Source organism: Apteryx mantelli, chromosome 5 (assembly GCF_036417845.1).
Source record: "Apteryx mantelli isolate bAptMan1 chromosome 5, bAptMan1.hap1, whole genome shotgun sequence".
Lineage (NCBI taxonomy): Eukaryota > Metazoa > Chordata > Aves > Apterygiformes > Apterygidae > Apteryx > Apteryx mantelli.
Window position 1 is genome coordinate 61,665,356 of NC_089982.1, and position 19,844 is coordinate 61,685,199.

General features: G+C 39.1%; 1 protein-coding gene across 3 annotated transcripts in view; it reads left to right on the forward strand.

Moving 5' to 3' along the window:
• SMIM14 (small integral membrane protein 14) overlaps positions 1 to 19,844 on the forward strand; it is a 57,307-nt gene that overhangs the window by 19,560 nt on the left and 17,903 nt on the right. For 2 of the 3 annotated variants that reach the window (XM_013949566.2, XM_067298120.1), the window contains exon 2: positions 9,033 to 9,143. In XM_013949566.2, coding sequence (XP_013805020.1) covers positions 9,033 to 9,143 — 111 coding nt within the window. Of the gene's footprint in view, positions 1 to 9,032; positions 9,144 to 14,963; positions 15,004 to 19,844 lie in introns of those variants that run through there. The other variant, XM_067298121.1, reaches the window with a different exon arrangement.

A 19,844-nucleotide genomic window follows, 5' to 3' on the forward strand; every position in this document is an offset into this window, starting at 1 on the left:
ATTTTGCAGTGGACAGCTCACTCTTTTGCATTAACATCTGTCAGGCAAAGTGATTAAATATCCATTAGTCATTCAGTATAATAGAAATAATGTTGTTGTCCTAGACCATATCACAGTCTTCCACATTAGAAATAAATGTTAAAGCAAAGCTGAAGCGTTTACTTAGCAGAAAGAGAGTATTATTCTTGGACAATGTTCTCTTCAGTTGACATATTCTCTTAATTAGCTTTCATATTCCAAGAGATTTCTTTCAGAAAAATGTCATCATTTTAACAAAAAGGTGACCAAATGCTGACAGTTGGAATTTGGCAATAGTATTCTGTATCAAATATTAGTAAATTATTTCTAAAATAGCGGGAGTGCTTTTTTGGTCTATGCCTGGATGTAGAAAATTAGCTCCTTCTCGAGTGTTTTGTCCAGAAGAAATATTAAACCACCTGCGTGGGAATAAGTAAATAGCTTTTTAAATCTTGGTGGGTCTTATGTGGCTTCCTTTGGGAATTCAATTTTGATCACTGACAGCAGCTTAATAGCCTTAAAGTCTGAAATCTCTCTCTCATGTATTGGGGGCTGCCCATGCCAAGGCCAGCTAGCTGTAACTGGAACAGTGGGGGGTTTAATGTGTGATTCTTGTCCCCTAAGAGTTAGACTTGACACTGACAAACCAAAAGAAGCATTTGTATCATCTTCAGTATTTCTCTAATACACTGTTCTGCCCTTAAAAAAAGCGCACCTCAGCATACTTGCAGCCTTGGTTAGCGTTGTGTCATGTTCACTACCTGCCAGATAGCACATAGTGGTGTTGCTACCAGGCTCGTACTAGATCCTGCCACCCTTAAAATAAGTGTGAATTTTGTACATGCTTCAGTGAGAGAGTTGTGGTGTTTGGCTGTGAAAGGGCTTTGTCTCTATTACAGGCCTTAAGGTCACATGCTGTGGCTCTTGCTTCATCGCTCTAGACGTTAGCACTGTTGACAGGGAGTTGCCAAAAGAATTTTTTTTTAACCTACTCAGAGCAGGTCCAGATGGCTTCAAACGGGTAAAAATGACAGCAACCTTAACTGCTCACAATGTTGAGGTGGTGACACAGTACTGAACTTGCACTGTGGGGACAAGAGATGTACTACAGCAATCTTGTGAGGCCATTAGAAAAATATCAGTGAAGTTGCTTAGCACTTACTTCCCAATTCTGAGCCTGTCCTTGCTCAAAAGCACCTTCCCTAGTTTGGGCACATCTCTGTGGTATCCTTCAGTGGCTGGATCAGTGTTTCTTTGGTTTTGCTCCTATTTTTAAGGAGTCGTTTTATTGTAAATTAGCATTTGTGAGAAGCACCAGATGGATGACATGGGAAAATTTATTCATAATTTATTTACATATGAAGTGATTTCTGAGACAGTAGCAAAGTGACCCATTAGTATGCCTCAAGCAGGATTTGGTTGGGTAAACAGTCCTCTCATGGAGCTCCTTCTGGTCGTGATGTCCCTGCTGAAACCAACAAGAACAGCACCAGGTGTTATGTATGGGTAAGCACTGACTTTTCCATGAGGAAAGGAACTGGCTTAATTTAACTTGAATTGGAAAGTTAATCTCAGATCTTCTTAATTATCCTGAAAAAAGTTGCAGTGCAAAAATAAACTTGCCGACTCATCAGGCTATGGCAAGAGGTCCAGGGAGAGACACTTCTGCTTTCAAGTACAAAATTAGCTTCTCCTCCCCCCCCCCCGACTTACAAGGAAAGAGAATTGCTTTATACTCTGAAAGCATTGCTATATCTAGGAATCGTCTTTGGGCTTTATATCAGCCATCAAAATCATTGCAGCACTTGTCACTAGAAAAGCTAAATGGATGATCTGAACTGGAACAACTAGTTGGAGAAATCTGTAATTGGAGGCACACTTCTCTGTGGCAGCACTCCTGGCAGGACCCACATTTACATCCTGCTGTTCTGCTTTTGTAGCCCAGTCAGCCAGTTGGTTTCCTTTGTACTGAAAACTTGACTTAATGCCCAGGAGTAGGCCTGGTGGAAAGGATCGTGAATAGTCCTCTAGAGATCTGTGACCTTCCAGGGTACTACATCCTGGTCCACTGAAATCAGTGGGAGTACTAGTATTTGTTTCAGTAGAAGTAGCATTGAGCTGTAAGTGTGGAAAAGAGGATGGGACAGAGCTTTTGTTGCATTGTTAATGAAAGGGATTAAAAATTACCATTATAAAAAAGACGAATATAATGTTGCAGTGTTTCAGACTTAAGTTCTGCAAGATAATATTTACTTGAACCATTTAAATTACAATAATAGAGGAAAACAGATCACTGGAATGTTTTAATTAGTATCAATTTGTATATAAGATTCTTCTTTTTTTTACAGATCCTATTTTTAGCCTTGTTTGAACTGAGGTAGTTGCTTTGTAGAAGAATTCTTAAGATTTTCAAGCTTATTTCAGCCAGTTCTATAACCCCAACAATTTAGCAGCTCTTACATGAAAAGGTACAGACCATCTGCACTGGATAATTATGCCACGATTTGACCAGACTCTTAGCTTCTGGATTAATTTTGATTTATTATCACAATGCAGTTTTAAAGACTTTCCTACTGCCTTAGGAATATGCATCTATTAACTTAAATTTATTTGTTTTAAAGCACTTGCTTATTTTTCTCTTTATTTTCTGCCTTACTTCTGTAGATCTTTTTGTGAATTCTCTTCCCTTTTCAACTAAAAACTCTTTTGTTTTCTTACACATTCCTTTAGTCTCATCCTGTGTATAAATATCCCTTCTTTACCTTTTTTTTAATGGCTCTCTTATAATTTCTGACTCGATCCTCCCTTTACCTTACTCTGGTGACAGGAAATGTGCTACATTTCTGGTGGAAGTAACTGTAAAGCTAGAAATTTCAGAAGAAATACAACACTTTGTAGGGGAAATCAGCCAGTCCTGCCTGCACGTACCTCTGGTTTGATTATTTAAGAGAAAAACCTGAAATCCACATATATTATTTTTCCATTCTATGCTGTAACCCAATCTGAAGATAAATTTGATGCAAAAATCAATGGATAAAATTCCATAGCCCATCTTACTCACAGAGTTCAGTGGCACAGCTGAAATAATAAGCAGTTAAATAATAGACTAGTGAGTTGGATGTAGGTAGTTCAACAGAATGACTAACAAAACAAATAGGATTCTGTGGGAAGGTGGATGTGCCTGAAGTAGAAATATTAGAGAAGATGGAATTACACAACAAATATACAGAATAGGTTTAGATGGATTCACCGGGTTCAAATGTTTAGATTCTTTTTTTTTTAGTTGGTCACCAGTAAGTGGTATTACATCATTGCCCTGATAAAGATTCCTTTATATGTTTAGTGTATACCTAATTGATGTTGAGTTGGACTTTGGGTAACTGAGAGTGGTTGAGTAAGTCTAGTCCATCAAAGAGGCAGGATTAGAAACAGGTTTTGAAGCAACCACTTGTACCAGAGGGTGAACTGTTGCATTTTGAAGTGGCCGGTAATGAGTCAACTGAGGTGCTGGTTGCCCCTGGAGTGCTAATGGTAGCCAGAAGGACAGAGTGGCCAGAAGAGGAAAGAGGTCCCAGAAAAAGTAGTGAGGGGGAGCTTTATGAGAGAGCGATCACAACAGTCCCTTCTGGCTTTAACTGAAGCCCAGTTTCCACCCTGTAGTTTGATGGGCGCTATGGTCACACTCGTCGCTATGTCTGGTGGTTTCTCTGGGGCAGAACAGGTGTTACACTGCGTATGGTTAATGCACAGGATTTTTTAGATGCTAGAAGAGCATACTTGGAAGTCATTTGGAGATGGGTGAAATTATACAGAAGAATCAAATTTGGGGAGTGCTGTAAAGCAAATAATCGCAGGAGGGGTAAGGTGCTGTAAGGATACAAAGTCTGCTTAAATGCAGGTGAGGAGGCAAGAAGAGAATAAACTTTTTATGGAAACATGGATCCTTTAGGTGATCGTGGAAAAGTATAGGATAAGAGGGTTTCTGCCTGTGACAGTAGGACCGAAATGAACTTTTTGTCTTTGGGGCTGTAAATTGTTTGTGCTTCATGTGTGACTTTTGCTATTTTAGCCCTTCATCAGTTTTCAGAATGCCTGCAGAGCCATAACAAGTTATTTGCTTTCCTTCTAAAATTTTATACATCTTTTAATTTGTTCTGCTGTACTTCTCTAAAACTGAGTTTGGAAGCAAAATTAACCTTACTGTTTGTTAGAGCTGTTTGACAGTTGTGCTTTGAAATGTTGCAATTGCCTGAAAAACAAGAGTGTGGAGTCAAATAGGGGACATTTAGCTTCTCTTTTAAGTAATATGGAAAGATTCTGTTACTTGTCTGTTGTATTGTGAGGTATTTTGCCCCAAAGGACTTCGAATCTTCAATCTGCAAGGAAATGGCAACACAGCAAGAATAGTTCTTAGCAGAGGAAATCTTCAGTCATTGTATGTTTGATGTTTGTGTGACATTCTGCCTTTTAAAAGTGTCTGGATCCAAGAAAGATGAGAGTTAATAGGCTTAGAGTTTTAATGCTGAAGATACTACATTTGATTCATGATAAATCTGTGGTGACTCTGATTTGTGTATCATATACAGTAAGTGTTGAATATTAAAATTATAAATATTTTTAACCACTCCTTTTTACCCGGGAGAACAGTTCACCAATACATGTACTTTGACAATCTTGTTAATCAACACGGTATTAAAGTCACATTAGAGAGCTTCCAGCACATGAAAGATTGACAAAACTTTTTTGCCTTCATGCTGGAAAGGAATTCAGTTTTGCAGTGATTAGGGTGGAGAGAAGCAGAGTATAACTTCTGTCTCCCAGAGCTCACCAGCTGCATGCTATTTACTCAGGAGAGGTGTTGCCAAATTAGGAAAGAATGTATAGTCATTGCAGTAATTTAAAATAAAGAAGAGTCTCCAGGTACAGAAGAACAATTGCATTGTATCCGTAAAGATTGCTTTTTTGATAGTAGGATGTATAAAATACAATACATAGCTCTAGGGCTGGGACTGTGAAGGTGATAAAAGGAAGAACAATTTCCAATAATTACTGTGATAACTGAGAATGTTATTTCTTTAAATCATAAGAGCCTAGAAATATTTTTCAATCTGGCTTCATTACCTACAATTTCAAATAGATACTGAAGTCAGAAGGTAATGGTGGGCTTTTATTTCTGTCTTAAATCATCAGAGACCATCCTCCACTTTGCTCCAGGACAACAGTAGTCTCGGTTCTGACTACAGTATTTTAATTTCAATAATATTGCTTATGATTGTCTCTATGAGCTTCTTTACTCGAGGAAAGTCATACTGACCTTTTGATGGTACATCATATTTATCCACGTGTTTGCAAACTCTCTCCTTTGTTTTACTTTCTCTGTTTGGTTAGTCTAGAGGACATAATGTATACCTTCTCAGATGTTACCAGTGAGAGCTTTGGCGTATTTAGCAAACATACCTTCCGGATTCGTGTAAACTCGGTGAATTAAATACTGTATTAGCAATAATATGGCCAAAACAAATACAGTAATTTTAAGCAGAGTAAAAGTAAGTCTCTCAGTCAACGTATTTGATATGTATGCACGTGACAAGTACTTGATTTCATGGTCTTACCAACTGATGTGGTCTTACCAGTTATTCTATAAATTCAAAGAAAACCAGGGTAATGATAAACAGGAAAACATACAGAAAATAATATAAAACTGTAAGCTTTTTTTTTTTTTCCTTCCATGTCGTGATGAAAAGAAGGGAGCACATCCTCCCTTTCCCCGTGACAGACTGTATGTGAAAGGGCTGCATTTGCGGAAGGTGGAGAGTTGGTGCGGCTCGCAGCGAGGAGGCCGGAGCTGGGCAGAAGGGGCAGCAGCTGGCAGGAGACGGGGCAATTGCGAGCACCGGGAGGCAGGCAGGAAGCACGCAGCAACGTTGCCACAGCATTTTCAAATGAACAGGCTGCCTAAAAGCACATAGTGCCGTCAAGGAATCCCGCTTGGTTACATACTAAAAATGCTAGTCACTTATTACCAAATCTTACACAGCTTCATGAAACATTTATAACCTAAAGTTCTAATTACAGTGCTTAGTTGATATTTAGTACTTTATGCATTCAAAGTGTATTACAAATAAGACAGTGATTAAGCCAAAAATTTTTTGATAAGACATACAAATATGACAGTGTCATCTTATAAGTGAAAATTATCATATAGTTTGGGGTGGTTCTCTCTTCATTATAACTGGTCAGCCTCACATAAAATTTTCAGTTCCCAGCAAAAAGTAATTACATAATGGAGAATTACTTATATGTTTTTTAAAAGTATAAAAACAACCCAATTTTAGCTTCTCTTTGAGGGAAAAACACAGTGCTGTTCCCAAAATAGATGGTCCATCTTTGATCCTTTTTCAACAAAAGAGTTTGTTACAGGCTTGGAATAGAAAAAGATGAGTGATGATTCCTTTAAGCATTCATGTGAAGGTGAGAAAGCTTGTAAGGGAGCTTGTGTTGAAAGCTTGCGTGGCATTTAAGTTTGTGATGTGTTCTGCTTTATTTTAGCTCATTAATGTAATTCATCATGTACAATTCAGGTGCCTTGGGGTAAATTCCTTCCTAGCACAACAGCACTTCTGTTTATGATGTTATATATGAGATTAATTTGCCCCATTTGTTGTCTAATCTTTTTCATTGTATGCTCTATGAAGAATGCTATCCTGGTTTCACTGATGATGATTCTTATCTGATGTTCTGATTTATCTTAGTCCTATAGAGGTTAACACCCCCCTCTATTAATTATTGTGTCATTATCGTGTGTTGCTGACTCCTAAATCCTTTCAAGTGAAAATTAAATATTGCTTTGCGATTTTCCTGGTTCAAATACCTGGTTTTGGATGTCAGCATTATGTCCAGAGTAAATCAGTGCTTACCTGTCACTCATGCTAAAATAGTTCTGGAAAGGCTATTTTGGTTGAAGTGATGTGTCATCCAGAGACTGTGTGTAGTTAAAAAATTTCTTCTGTTCTTGCCATGCAGTTCCAATGATTCTGAGATAATTTCACAAATTTTAGTGTAGTAGCTTTATAATTAACTGTCAAAAGGTATCATTAGATCATCTGTTTTGATCCCCTGTATATTGGAGAGCATTACGTCTATACTTGGTTGCTTCCGTACTTTACCTAATAACCTGTATTTGGTTGAAGCACATCATCTGAATGCATGAAGAGTTGGGAAATCCACCTCTTCTTTGGCAGTTCATTCCACTCGTCAGTCACCCTGCTGGTAAAAATGTGTGCCTTGTTCCTCTTCGAATTTGTTTGATTACAGCCTCCAACCATTGGTTCTTGTTAGGATCTTCCCCTCTTCATTAAAGAACTTTTCAATACCCAGGGGTTTTTCTATGTAAAGGTATTTGCTCACTACATAATCAAGTCATCTCTCAGTTGTCTTCTCAATAAATTGTTAGATTAACCTTTCTTAGGGTCTAGGCACAAAGTGTTTTCTCCATCCCTCCCATACATTTTTGCTCTTTTGCAGTTTTCAGTATCCTGTTTAAAATGTGGAAACCCTAGCAGATACAGTCACTGAAGTTCAGGCTCGGTAATGGAGATATAGATATCTCAGCTTCTTTCACCATCTGGCCCTTTGCACGATGGTAGAGACTAATAGAGAAGAATGGCAAGCACTGACGGGGAAAGGAAGGGAGGACTTCTGAAATGCCTTTTCTCTTTTCCATCTTTTCCTTCCCCCAAGAAGGAAGAATTATTATGGTGGTGCATTCTCTTGTATAAAGTTATCTTATAGCAGGATGAGTTATTACTCTTTCGCCTAGTGAGGTTAACACATCCAAATGTTTATGTGTTATCAAGGCCATATATTTTTATAGGCGAAGGTTGCAGAGCACATGTGCTGATTCAGCACACTTGTTGAATCAGGATAGGCATATTCTCTGCCTGGCCTTACCAAATGGCTGGCACCTTCATAAACGACGCATTTTAGGAAGTGGAGAGGCTGTATCTGCTCCATACCCTTGCATTTATTAAGCCGGCCAGTTATCCCACCAAGGGCCGCAGCACGTGCAACACAAACACGATCAGAATTTAGCCTTACTGATATCAAATTAACAATAATATTTTGAAAGTATTGTTCTGCAGAGCTGATCTCATGCATTGTAAGAGTCCTCATTAGGGAGGACAAATCCCTGATTTGGCCACTGGGATAGAAATTTCTGGCAATCTGCTACACATTTTGACCATCGATTAAGTCACTGAGAAAACTGCTGGTAGATAGTAAAGATACATGCGTCATATCGCTGACGTGCCTGGCGTGGAACTGGTTTTAGCAGGTGAATAACACAGAATGGATTCCCTGCTGTGTCCATTACAGTTTCTTTGAACTTTCTGTATGGCTAACTGAATGACCTACTTCTTTGATATAAAATTAGTGTGCATAACTTCATTTTTAAAGTGTTTCCAAGTACCTCCATTTTTGCACTCCTGCTGCTTGCTTTCATTATACAGTAAGGATGATAGTTTCCTCCTGTAGCAAAGAATTTACAGGGTTTTTAATTATTTTCCTGTACATTGATCTGGAGGGAGAAGGTCAATGGTTTGTAAGGGATTTAGGAGCACAAGTTCCCCTGACTTTTCAAATTGGATTCATACACTTAAGAGTTCCACTATGCAGATGAGAGACCACAATTTAATCCTTGTAGTTCTTTTTTGTTAGGATGTCTTTCCTAGAGACATGTGTGAAAACCTGGGGGGGGACAGGGGACACAAATTCTTGCAAAAAATTATTTGGCTCTGTAAGGAAGCCTGTGTGAGACACTGTTTTCAGCAACATCAAAATGTAACTGCACATACCAGACTTCTTCCTTCATGCTGCCAAAGGAATAATAGGATTACCCTGCTTTGTTTTGCTTTTTCACCCTGGCATTAAATGAACCGAAATCTGATGTGTGAGTCTCTGGAAAATAATGTCAGTTGCAGAAGAGCTCATTTTCCTTTTATTCTTATTTTTCTTAGGTGTTCACGATCAGGTTTGGGTTTATCCAGAGAATCATGGCAGAAGGTGGATTTGATCCTTGTGAATGCATTTGCTCACATGAACATGCAATGAGAAGACTGATCAATCTGGTAAGGATAACATGAGGATAGTTGGAAGGGGGCTGTTTTGAACATTACTGCAGCAGTTTCAGACTTACAGTAACTAAAACTTTTGATTCTGCTTATTCAGTTGCATGTATAGTTAGAATCTGTGTATCTGACTTTCTAATGAGCTTTTAACTGGTTAATACAATGATAGCTTTCTGTTTATTTCCCAGAGCTGCATTTTTTACAGCATTGGCAGTGTTTTTATTGAAATGCTTCTCCGTAACCCTTTTTTTTGTCTGTGTAAAAGCAAAGAAACCATACTATAAACAATTGAGTTCAAGGTGATCCCGCACATATCAAAAGTTCCACATATTCATATGGCAAGATAACAAGGTCTAAATTTTCAAAATTAAGCTTTAAAAAATAGTGAAGTTGAGAATACAGTGATTTTGAGTCCTGACATAAGAAGTTATATGTTCTGTTTCTTGCTACATCATTGATTTGGTTGAGCAACTTAGAGGAACAAAAATTTATTTTACATTTCTGTGACTGACCTATAAAATATCAATGATTCTTTGCTTTCATGTAGAACTTACTTTAATACCTATTGAAGAAAAAGCTACATAACTGCTAGGTATTTTTTCTAAGTAAAATATATGTATTTTAAAATAACACTAACAATTTTGAACTGTTAGCAATTAGGTAAATTTGGTTGCAACTGTAATTTGGCTATTTAAACTATTTTAAGATCACATTTTACATCAGCTTCATTTGGCATACTTCCCCTTGTTGATTTTTCATAAATTTATTTCTATCCCATTTTCTTTCTTAGAACCTAAAGTAATATCCCTTTAAGATATTGAGCACATCAGCCACTTGAGCCAGTATGAGTGAAGAGCGTCCTCTAGGATCAGGCCATTCTTCAAGGGATGTCTTACCAGTATTTCAGGAAGGGTCTCAGGAAAATGTATCCTCCTGCAGCCTATTCTAAAAGTAAGGCTAATATGTAAGTTCCCAAAGAATGCATGCCTGAAAAAGAGGCATCAACTCATTTGGTTGCTCTTAAAATAAAACAACTTCTACCTGCGTATATCCAAGGAAGAACAAACTTGTTTTAAACAGCATTTTGCAAGAAATATAGCTTATTCCTGCAGGTGTGTGGACTGCACTTACATTGTGGTGCTTCACCCTGAAAACCGAATCCTGAGTGTCCACAGTCTCTTGGTCTTGGCATGCATCATTAGACTGTCTCACCCAGAGTGCCAGGGGAAGAACCTGAAGCTCAAGCAGATGCCATACCTGTGTGTACTCTCAGAGAGCCTGGATGACCCCATCTTCCAGAATTACTCTGCTTGGAGTAAGAGGAGTTCACAACACACAACCTTAAAGCAGCACTGCAGAGCCTGTGCCATCGTGTTCCCACACTGCACCTCTGGGCCTGCACACACAGCACGCCTCCTCAAAAACACATAGGCCACCCTGGGGACCATGGCAGTACCAAAAAACCCCAAATGGGGTTCTCTTAGTCAGCGGGCTACATCACTGGCTGCAGCTGGAGGCAAAATGATCCCTCACAATGACAAGAGGAAATGACAAGTGCTTATCATCTCACAGACCACGGCCCCCCTTATGCTAGGCATCAGAACTGGGGTGGCCAGACAGTCCAAATCTGTGTGGCGGCCAGCTGCACCAAAGTCCCAATGACACCAGACAAATAGAGCAGGTCTGTATAGCTGGTTGCATGCGCTTTATGGGCTCATTTCCCTTTGGCAGCTCCTGAGCGTGGGGCAGCCAGTGCTCCTTTGAGTCTCCCAAGTCATTAGAGATTGGCTCGCTTCTGTATTTTGTTAGTGAACAGGCAGCAGGCTTGGTTTGGGGATAGAGGTGCGTGGACAGAATGGGATGTGTGCCTGTTTGCTGGTAGTATCACAGAATCATTCAGGGTAGAACGGACTTCAGGAAGTCATCTTGGCCAACCTCCTGCTCAAAGTGGGGTCAACGCTGAATTCTGAACAGATTATTCAGGGCTTTTATTCCAGTTGAGTCCTGAAAACCTTCAAGGATAACAATTTCACAGCCTCTTGGGGCAACCTGCTTCCATATTCAACTGTCCTTGTGGTGAAGAATTTTTTCCATGTGTTGGAACATCCATGGTTTTAGTTTATTGTATTTTAACCTCCTATCACTGTGAAGAGCCTGGCTCTGTCTTCTCAGTAACCTCCTTGCAGGTACTGGGGGGCTGCTGTTAGGCCCTTGGTGAAGAGAAGTAACATGCCTTGCTTCTTGAGTGGTAGCTTAGCTCTTTAATTCCCCTTTCTTCCCTGCTGCCCTCATATGGATGCTCATACACCCATTCTTTCCTAGAAGGCTCTTTCCGTTGTCCTCAACATGAGGCTTGTGCCAGGTGCATGAGTGTTGCTGAGCTGTATTGGTTCTGGACCAGGACTTGAGGCCTTGAGGCCTCTGGACACAGGTTAAGGTGGTGGCGAAGAAACCCCCAGGACCAAGCTTCAGAAAGTTGGAAGGGAGGAAGGAAGATGCGTGTTGGCTGCTCTTTCCTGTGAGGCTTGTCAGATGCAAGACTGAAGCAGTAAAGCCTAGACATTTGACCTCCCGTTCTCCATTTCTCACCTCTTCCTTTTTTGGTAGAAGGCACAAGTCAGAGAGTTCTCTGTATTGTGGCTGGAGGCTTCTGGGTGTGAATGTTGCAGGTGGGTTGTGTCCAGAGTCACAAGCGGTGCCACAAAGATCTGTGAGATAGGTTTTGTTCCTGGGCTGCCCCATGCAGTGTAAGGTGGGCACAAATGGATGATCTGGAGGTATGTGGGTTCCTGCCTTGGGAGTGTAAACAGAGCACGTAATCAGTGCACGTAATCGTAGCCCTCAGTGGGGCAGCCACAGGAAGCAGTCTAACAGTGCTCCTGTGTTGTTGAAGCAGTGGAGTTTATTGCTCAGTGTTCAGCTTCCAAAAAGATTATATGAATCAGCACTTGAAACTGTGAGGAATAATGACAAATGCCAGATTTCATCCATCCTAAAAGGCAAAACAGATGCTGCTAAATATTTATAAGAGCAATCACTAGCCGGGATAGTTCAGCAGAATCTAGAAAGGGAAAGTCTCAAAAATCTCAGTCAGCAGCCAGACTATCATCCTCAAATGACCTGTCAGGTGATTTTAGCAGGATACTTGCTAAATCTCCATCATTACATCTGTAACTTTTGTGCTTCAGTAAGAGCTTTCTTTCTAAGCTGCTGTTTTGTCACTCAAACAGGAATTTTGCTATTTTAAAAGGAACCCTTGGACGTTCGTTTTCCAAGCTGCTGAACCGACATCTGTCCTTGGAGGACAGGTGCCTGTTATTTCTGAGAGCCGAATCCTGAAAGTCTATTTCTGCCTTTGACTCTGAAGCCGTGGGGAAACAAGGGAGCTAGAGAGTTTGCAGTTTTTCAGCCTGGGGGAAAAAAAATCCAAACATGAAAAAAAATATATCCAAACATGCTGTGTTCCCGGAGTGGTTCCATATGCCTACTTAATTCTTGATTTTGGTTAGCGTAGATAGGTGTATTTGTGAGATACACCAGAGCCCGTTTGAATGACATTATGGCTGGGAGAACTTGTCACAATTTTGGAGCAAAGTATATCACAAAGTTTTTGTAATTGGCTCCAGACCAAGTATTGTAAACCCAGAAGTTCAAAGTTAAGATCAAATTTAGCAGAATAAAAATGTAATTATAAAAGATACCCAGGGACAGAAATGTGCTCTTAGGATTCTTACAGTCCATTAATGACATTGTGCAAAAATAACATGATTGATGTAAAGACTTCAATAATTTGGATTCAGGTTAAGTAAACTTTTTTTACAGACTATTTTTTTTTTAAATTGAATTAAGGTTTCTGCTGATGGAGAGAGCACAAGGTATTCAGTTATAACTGTTACATGTAGAATTAAAAATACATATTCAAATACACAGGATTTCTATTAGTGTTAACTGTCTGGGAAATTTGAATTATCCTGTTATGCCAAGGTCATCAGGAGGTCAAAAAGTCTGACTCTAGCACTTGAAGTTCTTATTTTAGTTTCCAAAGTGTTACTTTTAATTTCTAAATTAATTGGTCTGTTTACTTTGAAATTCTTAGAAAATTTATTTGGTAATCGGAGTGCAATGATTTGTGGATGGATACATTATATATATATTTTATATAGCATACAGTTTAAATCCCTACTTTAAATACAAACTTCAGTTCATCTTGTTGTCACAATTAAGGCATATACAATGAAAAAGCGATGTTATTGTCATTTAAACTCTTCTTTCTCTCTGCTATTAGTAACACCACAGAAAATTGCAAATAAAATAAGCTGTTTATTTTTTTAGAAAGCCTAACTTTTACTAAGCTACGTTGCTTGATTATTTTTCTGTCTTTCATCTTGTTTGACTGAGCAGGTTTTTGTTTAGTTTTTCTCAATTCATAATGACATGAAGATTTTCTATACAATGGACTGTGTATCTCTAAGGTGGGTTTTTTGTTTTTTTTCCCAAGAGTTCTTTTTACTACTTATTAGGTTAAGTAAAAGATACTGTTCATACCCACAGTTCCCGTGACTTATATAAACCTGCTTCAGTGGCACTGAATTATCTTTTGCTAAATGTTCTCTCATTTTTCCTGAAGTGGATTTTTCAGGTTTGGCCTTGCTCTCAAAATGTGATGATTTTGAGCATTGTAAAATTCTGTAGCCTGGTCACTGCAAATAATAAGGAAATATTATGACTTACAAGTATTCCTAGCAAACAACAGAAACCTTAAGTCTTTGGTTGTGACTTCATAAATATAATTTCTAATATGTAATACCCATGGCAGCATCTGTTATGATTTGGAGTTGCCATGTAACAGTTTGACTATTGTGTGTTGGGCTGACTGTTTACTCTATGGATAGATCAGATAATTGGGAATTTTCATGGCAGGAAGTAAGCATAAAAGAAAAATATTACAAGATTTTCCGTCCTCTGCAGATACATAAGAGTTGTTAAAAGACAATGACAGATCTGTTAGCTTGTATGGCTTTATCTCCAGTTCAGTCTCCTGCATCTACAAAGCTTATTTTGGCAAGAAGAGTCAGAGTTCAAGAATCAGGAACAACAAACAACATCAAGTACTTTAATGGGGGGGGGGTGCTCTCTCAGACAAGGGGCCAGTTGTTTGAGAGAGTCATGGTGAAGGATGCTCCGAAATATTCAGAGGAAATGACTCCTATCTTAGTTGTGGCGAAGGATGGTGAATATCTGGATAAGATTGATGTTAATTTTTTGTATTTCCCTTGAATTCATTTTTTTTGTAAAATAAGTTTGATCACACTCTGTTACTCATCCAGACTTCCATGCTCTCTGAGTAAGCATGGCTAATATATGGAGTACGTTAGCCCAAGAGCTGGTCCAAGTCTGAAAACTAGACTGAAAACACATTTTTGTGGGGGGAAGCACAGTGACAGTGAGATGGTCGCAGAGCATCTTTCATGAAGCCTGAGACCTGTATATGAGTGGCCAGAAATGTCATAGTGAGCCAGTAATTTTGTACTGCTAAAATAACCTAACCTTTTTATAACGAAAAAGTTTCCTTTTTAAGCTCAGATATGGTACTGTTTGCTTTACAGGAACTATGTTTAAATTCTCTCGTACTAAGTCCTATAAAAATATGAGAAATGCGTTACTTACCCAAAACATTTCTGATTTTCTAGTACAAAGGATCCATGTTGATGAACTGCCAACTGTAGAGGTCTGATGGCCATACGCACCTCTGTGGGAATTACAGCTTCGTGTTATTTTCTTCTCTAGCTAACTGAAAAGCAAAGGCCCGTGTCTCATTATGCTGCTATACCAGAAGGCTTGAATGTCTCAAAAACTCTGGGTGATAAAAGCAAATCACTTATTTTTTTTATTTTAATCTGTCTTGTATTTTAAGGTGCCTTTGGATTTTTGTAGGAAAAAGGTGCAAATTCTTAAACTATTTAATTACAAATGGTTCAAATGCTCTTTTGTCAACCAAATTTCCACATGATTCTCTTGTCCAGGTCATTTTAGAATCTTACTACAGGCTGGCATAGTTTGAAATAGTATCCAGCATAGCCATGAATCCTGGCTGAGGGAGACCTTGTGCAAACAGCACAGAATAAACAAAGATGACTAAAATAGATCTGCATTCTTTGCAAATGGTTCCAAAGTTTTCAAAATGTCAGCACAGCTAAGCCTGACTTAAATAGCCCCTCAAGCACCCAACAAAAATGACTTACTTTGCTGATGTGGCCTTCTCCTGAAACCCTAGCAGAACTATACTCACTACATTTGGGATAATTTAAAGTGACCTTCTAAAATGGGATGTTGCCCTCAAGACTTCTTATACATGTTTGATGGTATTTGGCTTCATTTTTTTTCCTTTTTAATAGCAGTTGCTGCTGCTTCTAGTTTATAGCTCTTCTTAGCCAGCCACCCAGGGAGCAGAAAGATGCACTTGTCATTCTCTCACCCTTTTTCTTCTAGAGCTATGTCTTCAATTCCCATTTCCTTGGAGCCCAAGGTGGTTTCAAAAAGGATCCTTTCCAGCAGTTGAACCTTAGGTTGCTCATTAGGACAAGGAGGAATCTATCACCCTTCTGAGATGCAGGGGAGAGACTTGACAGGCCTCCTGAAGTACTGAGCTGAAAGAATGAAATGTGAGCATAGAAGGGTGTGAGCCCGCTCCTGAGTGCCCTCCGCTCCGTTCTGCTGGCTGCCACTACCAGGAGCTTGCCAGGTGCTCACCGTGCTGTCATTGTGCAGGGTAGGGCCCCGAAGCTGCAGCACAGAAATCACGTGCTGCTAATGGCCTTTAAACTAGAAACTAGTTCTAGATCGAGCAGTATAGGTGGAGGCTATTATCTAGACAAGTAAATGTGTGTTTAAAAAAAAGCAAAGCGGGGAAAAAATTATTACCCCCCTCCACTGTGGTCTGTGTCCCATAGAGACCATTTTTACCTATAATGCATTAGGTTTCAGGATTTAACTGAAAGTTGAAGGTGCCTGTGCATGCTTCGCCTGTCTCATTTCTGAGCTTTGTAGTTTGTTGGAAGCTGCTGCTTCTTAACCAGTAATAGTAATATCTCAGTCACCTGTCATGATCATCTCAAAATTGCTTGGCTGTATTACAGGTAGTCTAGAAGGTTATGCACTGAAAACTCTGGCAGCTTGATATTCTAGAAGTAATCAATAGATATGATCTGTGTTATGGATGGCTGAACTGTTTCTGGTGATCAGAGCTGTTGTAGCCATCTCGTTTGAGAAAGAAGAAAATTGTGCTTTTTCTCTAAGGCTGCCCATGGATATAGTCAACACTTGGAGGAAACTGTACTTATCTGTTAGAACTCCTAGTTCTTATAGTCTTTGTCCTTCAAGGCCATCTATATGGGAGTTCCCTTTTCATTTGCTTATATGTACTACTTTGCAGGATAAGGTCCTCAACCATTTGTCCAAAAAAATGTATTCTTTATTTGTATTTTTGGATATAAATTTCTTAATGCCCTCTTGGGAGACCTGTTTGTTGTGCATGAATGTTACCAGATGTCTCTGTAGTAATGATGTGCAGTTATTTCTTTCTTATCCATTTGTTATCTAGTATCTCTTGCAGAGGCACTGTGAGCTCCGTAGGATGATTTTGACTTTCTTGCTGCTTCATTTTCTCTTCCCAGACTCTCCCTGTTTTGCTACTTCATTCTGCTTTGTGTTCACTAAGAGTAGGACATTGGTGATATCCCAGACATTCAAGGCCAGCAAATTTATAAAATGAAGTAGCAATAAAAGTTATGAAATTGTAGGGAAGTTGGGAAAAAATTGAAAAGGAGGAGCCACATGGCACTGAGGTGAAACAGCAATCCCAGGAGAGGTGAGAAAATAAAGGGAGGAACAAATTCTTGCCTGAATCAGGGCTCCTATTCATGCAGTGATCATTCACACTTGTTTATCTGCTGTATCTCCTTCCATAAAATTTAATGTCTTTTGGTATGAAAGTTAATAAAATGTTCTCTCTCTGTCATAACTGGCTGATGGTTCTGGGTCTTAAGAGTTGATCTGTAATCTAAGAATATTATTCTGAAAGGCACCAAACATCCTCCTCTCTCATTTCCCAGGGGAGAGAAAATTACCTGTCACCTCACAGGGCTGAACTCCATATTTTATGGGAGACTTATTCTGTCCTTTTACAAGTAATCATTTATTTTATTTTAATTCTGCACTTGCTCATAATAAATGTGGGAGTGGGGAAGGCAATGTTCACTTTTTCCTTTCCTGTTCCTCTGAGAGGAACTAATATAGTTCAAAAGACAATTTAATTCTATCTGTACGCCCTTGTTTTCTCTTATTTCTCTTGGCTGGCTTGTAGCAGAATATTGCATGTAGGTGTCATTTTCTGCATCTTTAAATCTGAACTCGATAATGCTACAATTCAATTTGCAACCTGGCTTGTATTCAGGACTGGCCTATCATACCACAGCAATTTACTTAGCATGTTGTTTACTAAATCATTTATATACTTTGGACAGAACAGACGTGGCTGCTAACAAAGCTTGAGCAGCGATTCCATTAACCAGAAGCATCAGAATGCAATCAGAGTATGCCGTGCCGTTGTCATCTGGCGTAGTTGGCAAGAAAAGCAGAGCTATAACTAGCCTAAACTGCAAAAAAGTATTTTCACAGGGGATGATATTTTGCCCTTATTATCACATAAAAATTTCTATCAACGCTCCCCATGATTCCATTTTAAACTACTCATGGGATAAATGACCACATCTAGTTAGTTATTCGTCCTTGCCTTCTTACTTATCTACCCTTGTCTTTTTTTTCTTTTCTTGCAACCATTATCCATTTCTGCTCTCTTATCTTGGTACCTAATTTATCTGTTTCTTTCACACATTTCTCTGGGCTTTCTTCCATCACATTCTTTTGTATGGAAATCTCCCAACCTGGCTCAGGAACTTGCTAATTTTTCATTCATGTCTTTTCTGAAGAATTTTTTCTGCTATGAGCTGTCTCAAAAGTCACCCCAAAAGGCAATTATTTTAATTATCCCTTGATAAATAATTCATTTTCATCTCACCTGCCATTCACACTAGACTCCATTGTTTATTGCATTGTGTTCCTGCCACTAGTCCTGCTCTTCTTATTTTGTTACTTCTTTATTGCACCACTTCTGGAGTTGGAAAGTGCTTTGGGTCAGGATTTTGCCATTGTTTCTTCTGGAAAATGAGCCATCTGATCATTGATATCTCACTGATGTTTGTCAACCCCTGTATTCTTTGTCTTTTTTTTTTTTTTTAACTCTAATAATATACTTAAGCATTAAAACAAAATCCCCTTCCAGTTCATACTGGGTATGAACTCTTAATCTTTTTTCAGGCAAACCCACTATTAACTTTAATGAAGAAAAAATAGTTATCTGAGCAGAGGCTGCAGAAAACAGTCCAGGGTTTTTGAGATTGTTGTGCTCTGGGTAGCAAATCCTGAAAACTCATTTGAAGAGTAGGAAGCAAGGGAATTGACAGAAGAACAAGTTACTGTGAAGGTAAGCAGAAGTCTGAATTTGCTTCTCCACAGTAACTGTTTGTGATGAGTGGTAAATGCAAAATAGCTTAACTTCTTTCATGGGAAGAATGAAACGAACCCGGTGACTGGGGTCACTGTATTGAAAAAGCAAGTTCTCTGTTTAGCTAGATGAAGCTGTTTCACTGAGCTTACTATTTCACTTGAACTTGAGCATTTTATGAAGCAGCTAACGTGCAGTGAAAGTTCACACCCTGTTTTCACCACACAGCAGCTTGTTTGTGTGCCCGTATTTTAGGTTTCCACTTGGGGGAAAAAAAAAAGACTTTTCTGAATACAGTGACTTTACAAAAATGTTTCCAGAGGCTGACAGTGTTTGCTTTTACTGTTGCTGTGTATGCTGTGTTCACAAGTAGGGACTGTGAGAAGTCTTGAGTCTCAAGGCTAAGAGCCGTGCAAGCTCCTGTCAGGCCATGGCATCTGGTGCAAGAGCAGCAGCAGGACGCAGCCAGGTTCCAGGTATGTTTGCTGAGTAGGTGCTGCTGATCTACAGGATGATGGGTTAAAAAGCATACTTTATGGATTGTGTCAAAGGAGCAGGCTCTTTAGATCTAACCCTGCTAACTAACCCTGCTCTGTTAGTGTGGACTGAGACTAAGACCTGAGTCTTTGGAAAAAAAGAAAGAGCTATTTCAAATTTGAACTGGGAGCCATTTTAAATTTGCTCATTATATTCATGTAGTGCAAAAACTACTCATTTGAGTATCACGGGGAAAGACTGAGGAAAGGCCCTTTTCTTTCTGATCGCTGACAGTACTTCAGTTTCTCTTTTCTTAGCATTGTGTTGGCTTTGCGTTCAAAACTTTTCAGTAAACGGACACTGATTTGCTGTAATTCAGCCACTGGTGCCTTGCAGTTCCAGGAACTGCCTTAGCAGGGGCTTCAGATAAACCAAATGGTAATATCGACCCAGTGCTCTTGTGCGGTGTGGATTGTTAATTTAAACGATTTTAATTTAAACTATTCAAGATTTTAGATGTACTTTTGAGGGAGTAAAAGTTCGGACTTGTATTTTAAATGGTGTGTGCATATTTATAATCGTTATTTTTACTTGTATTGCCTGCAAGTCTGCACTGTATTAAAACTGAAAGTTTTGGAGCTCTTATTTCCTCTTTAGCTTTC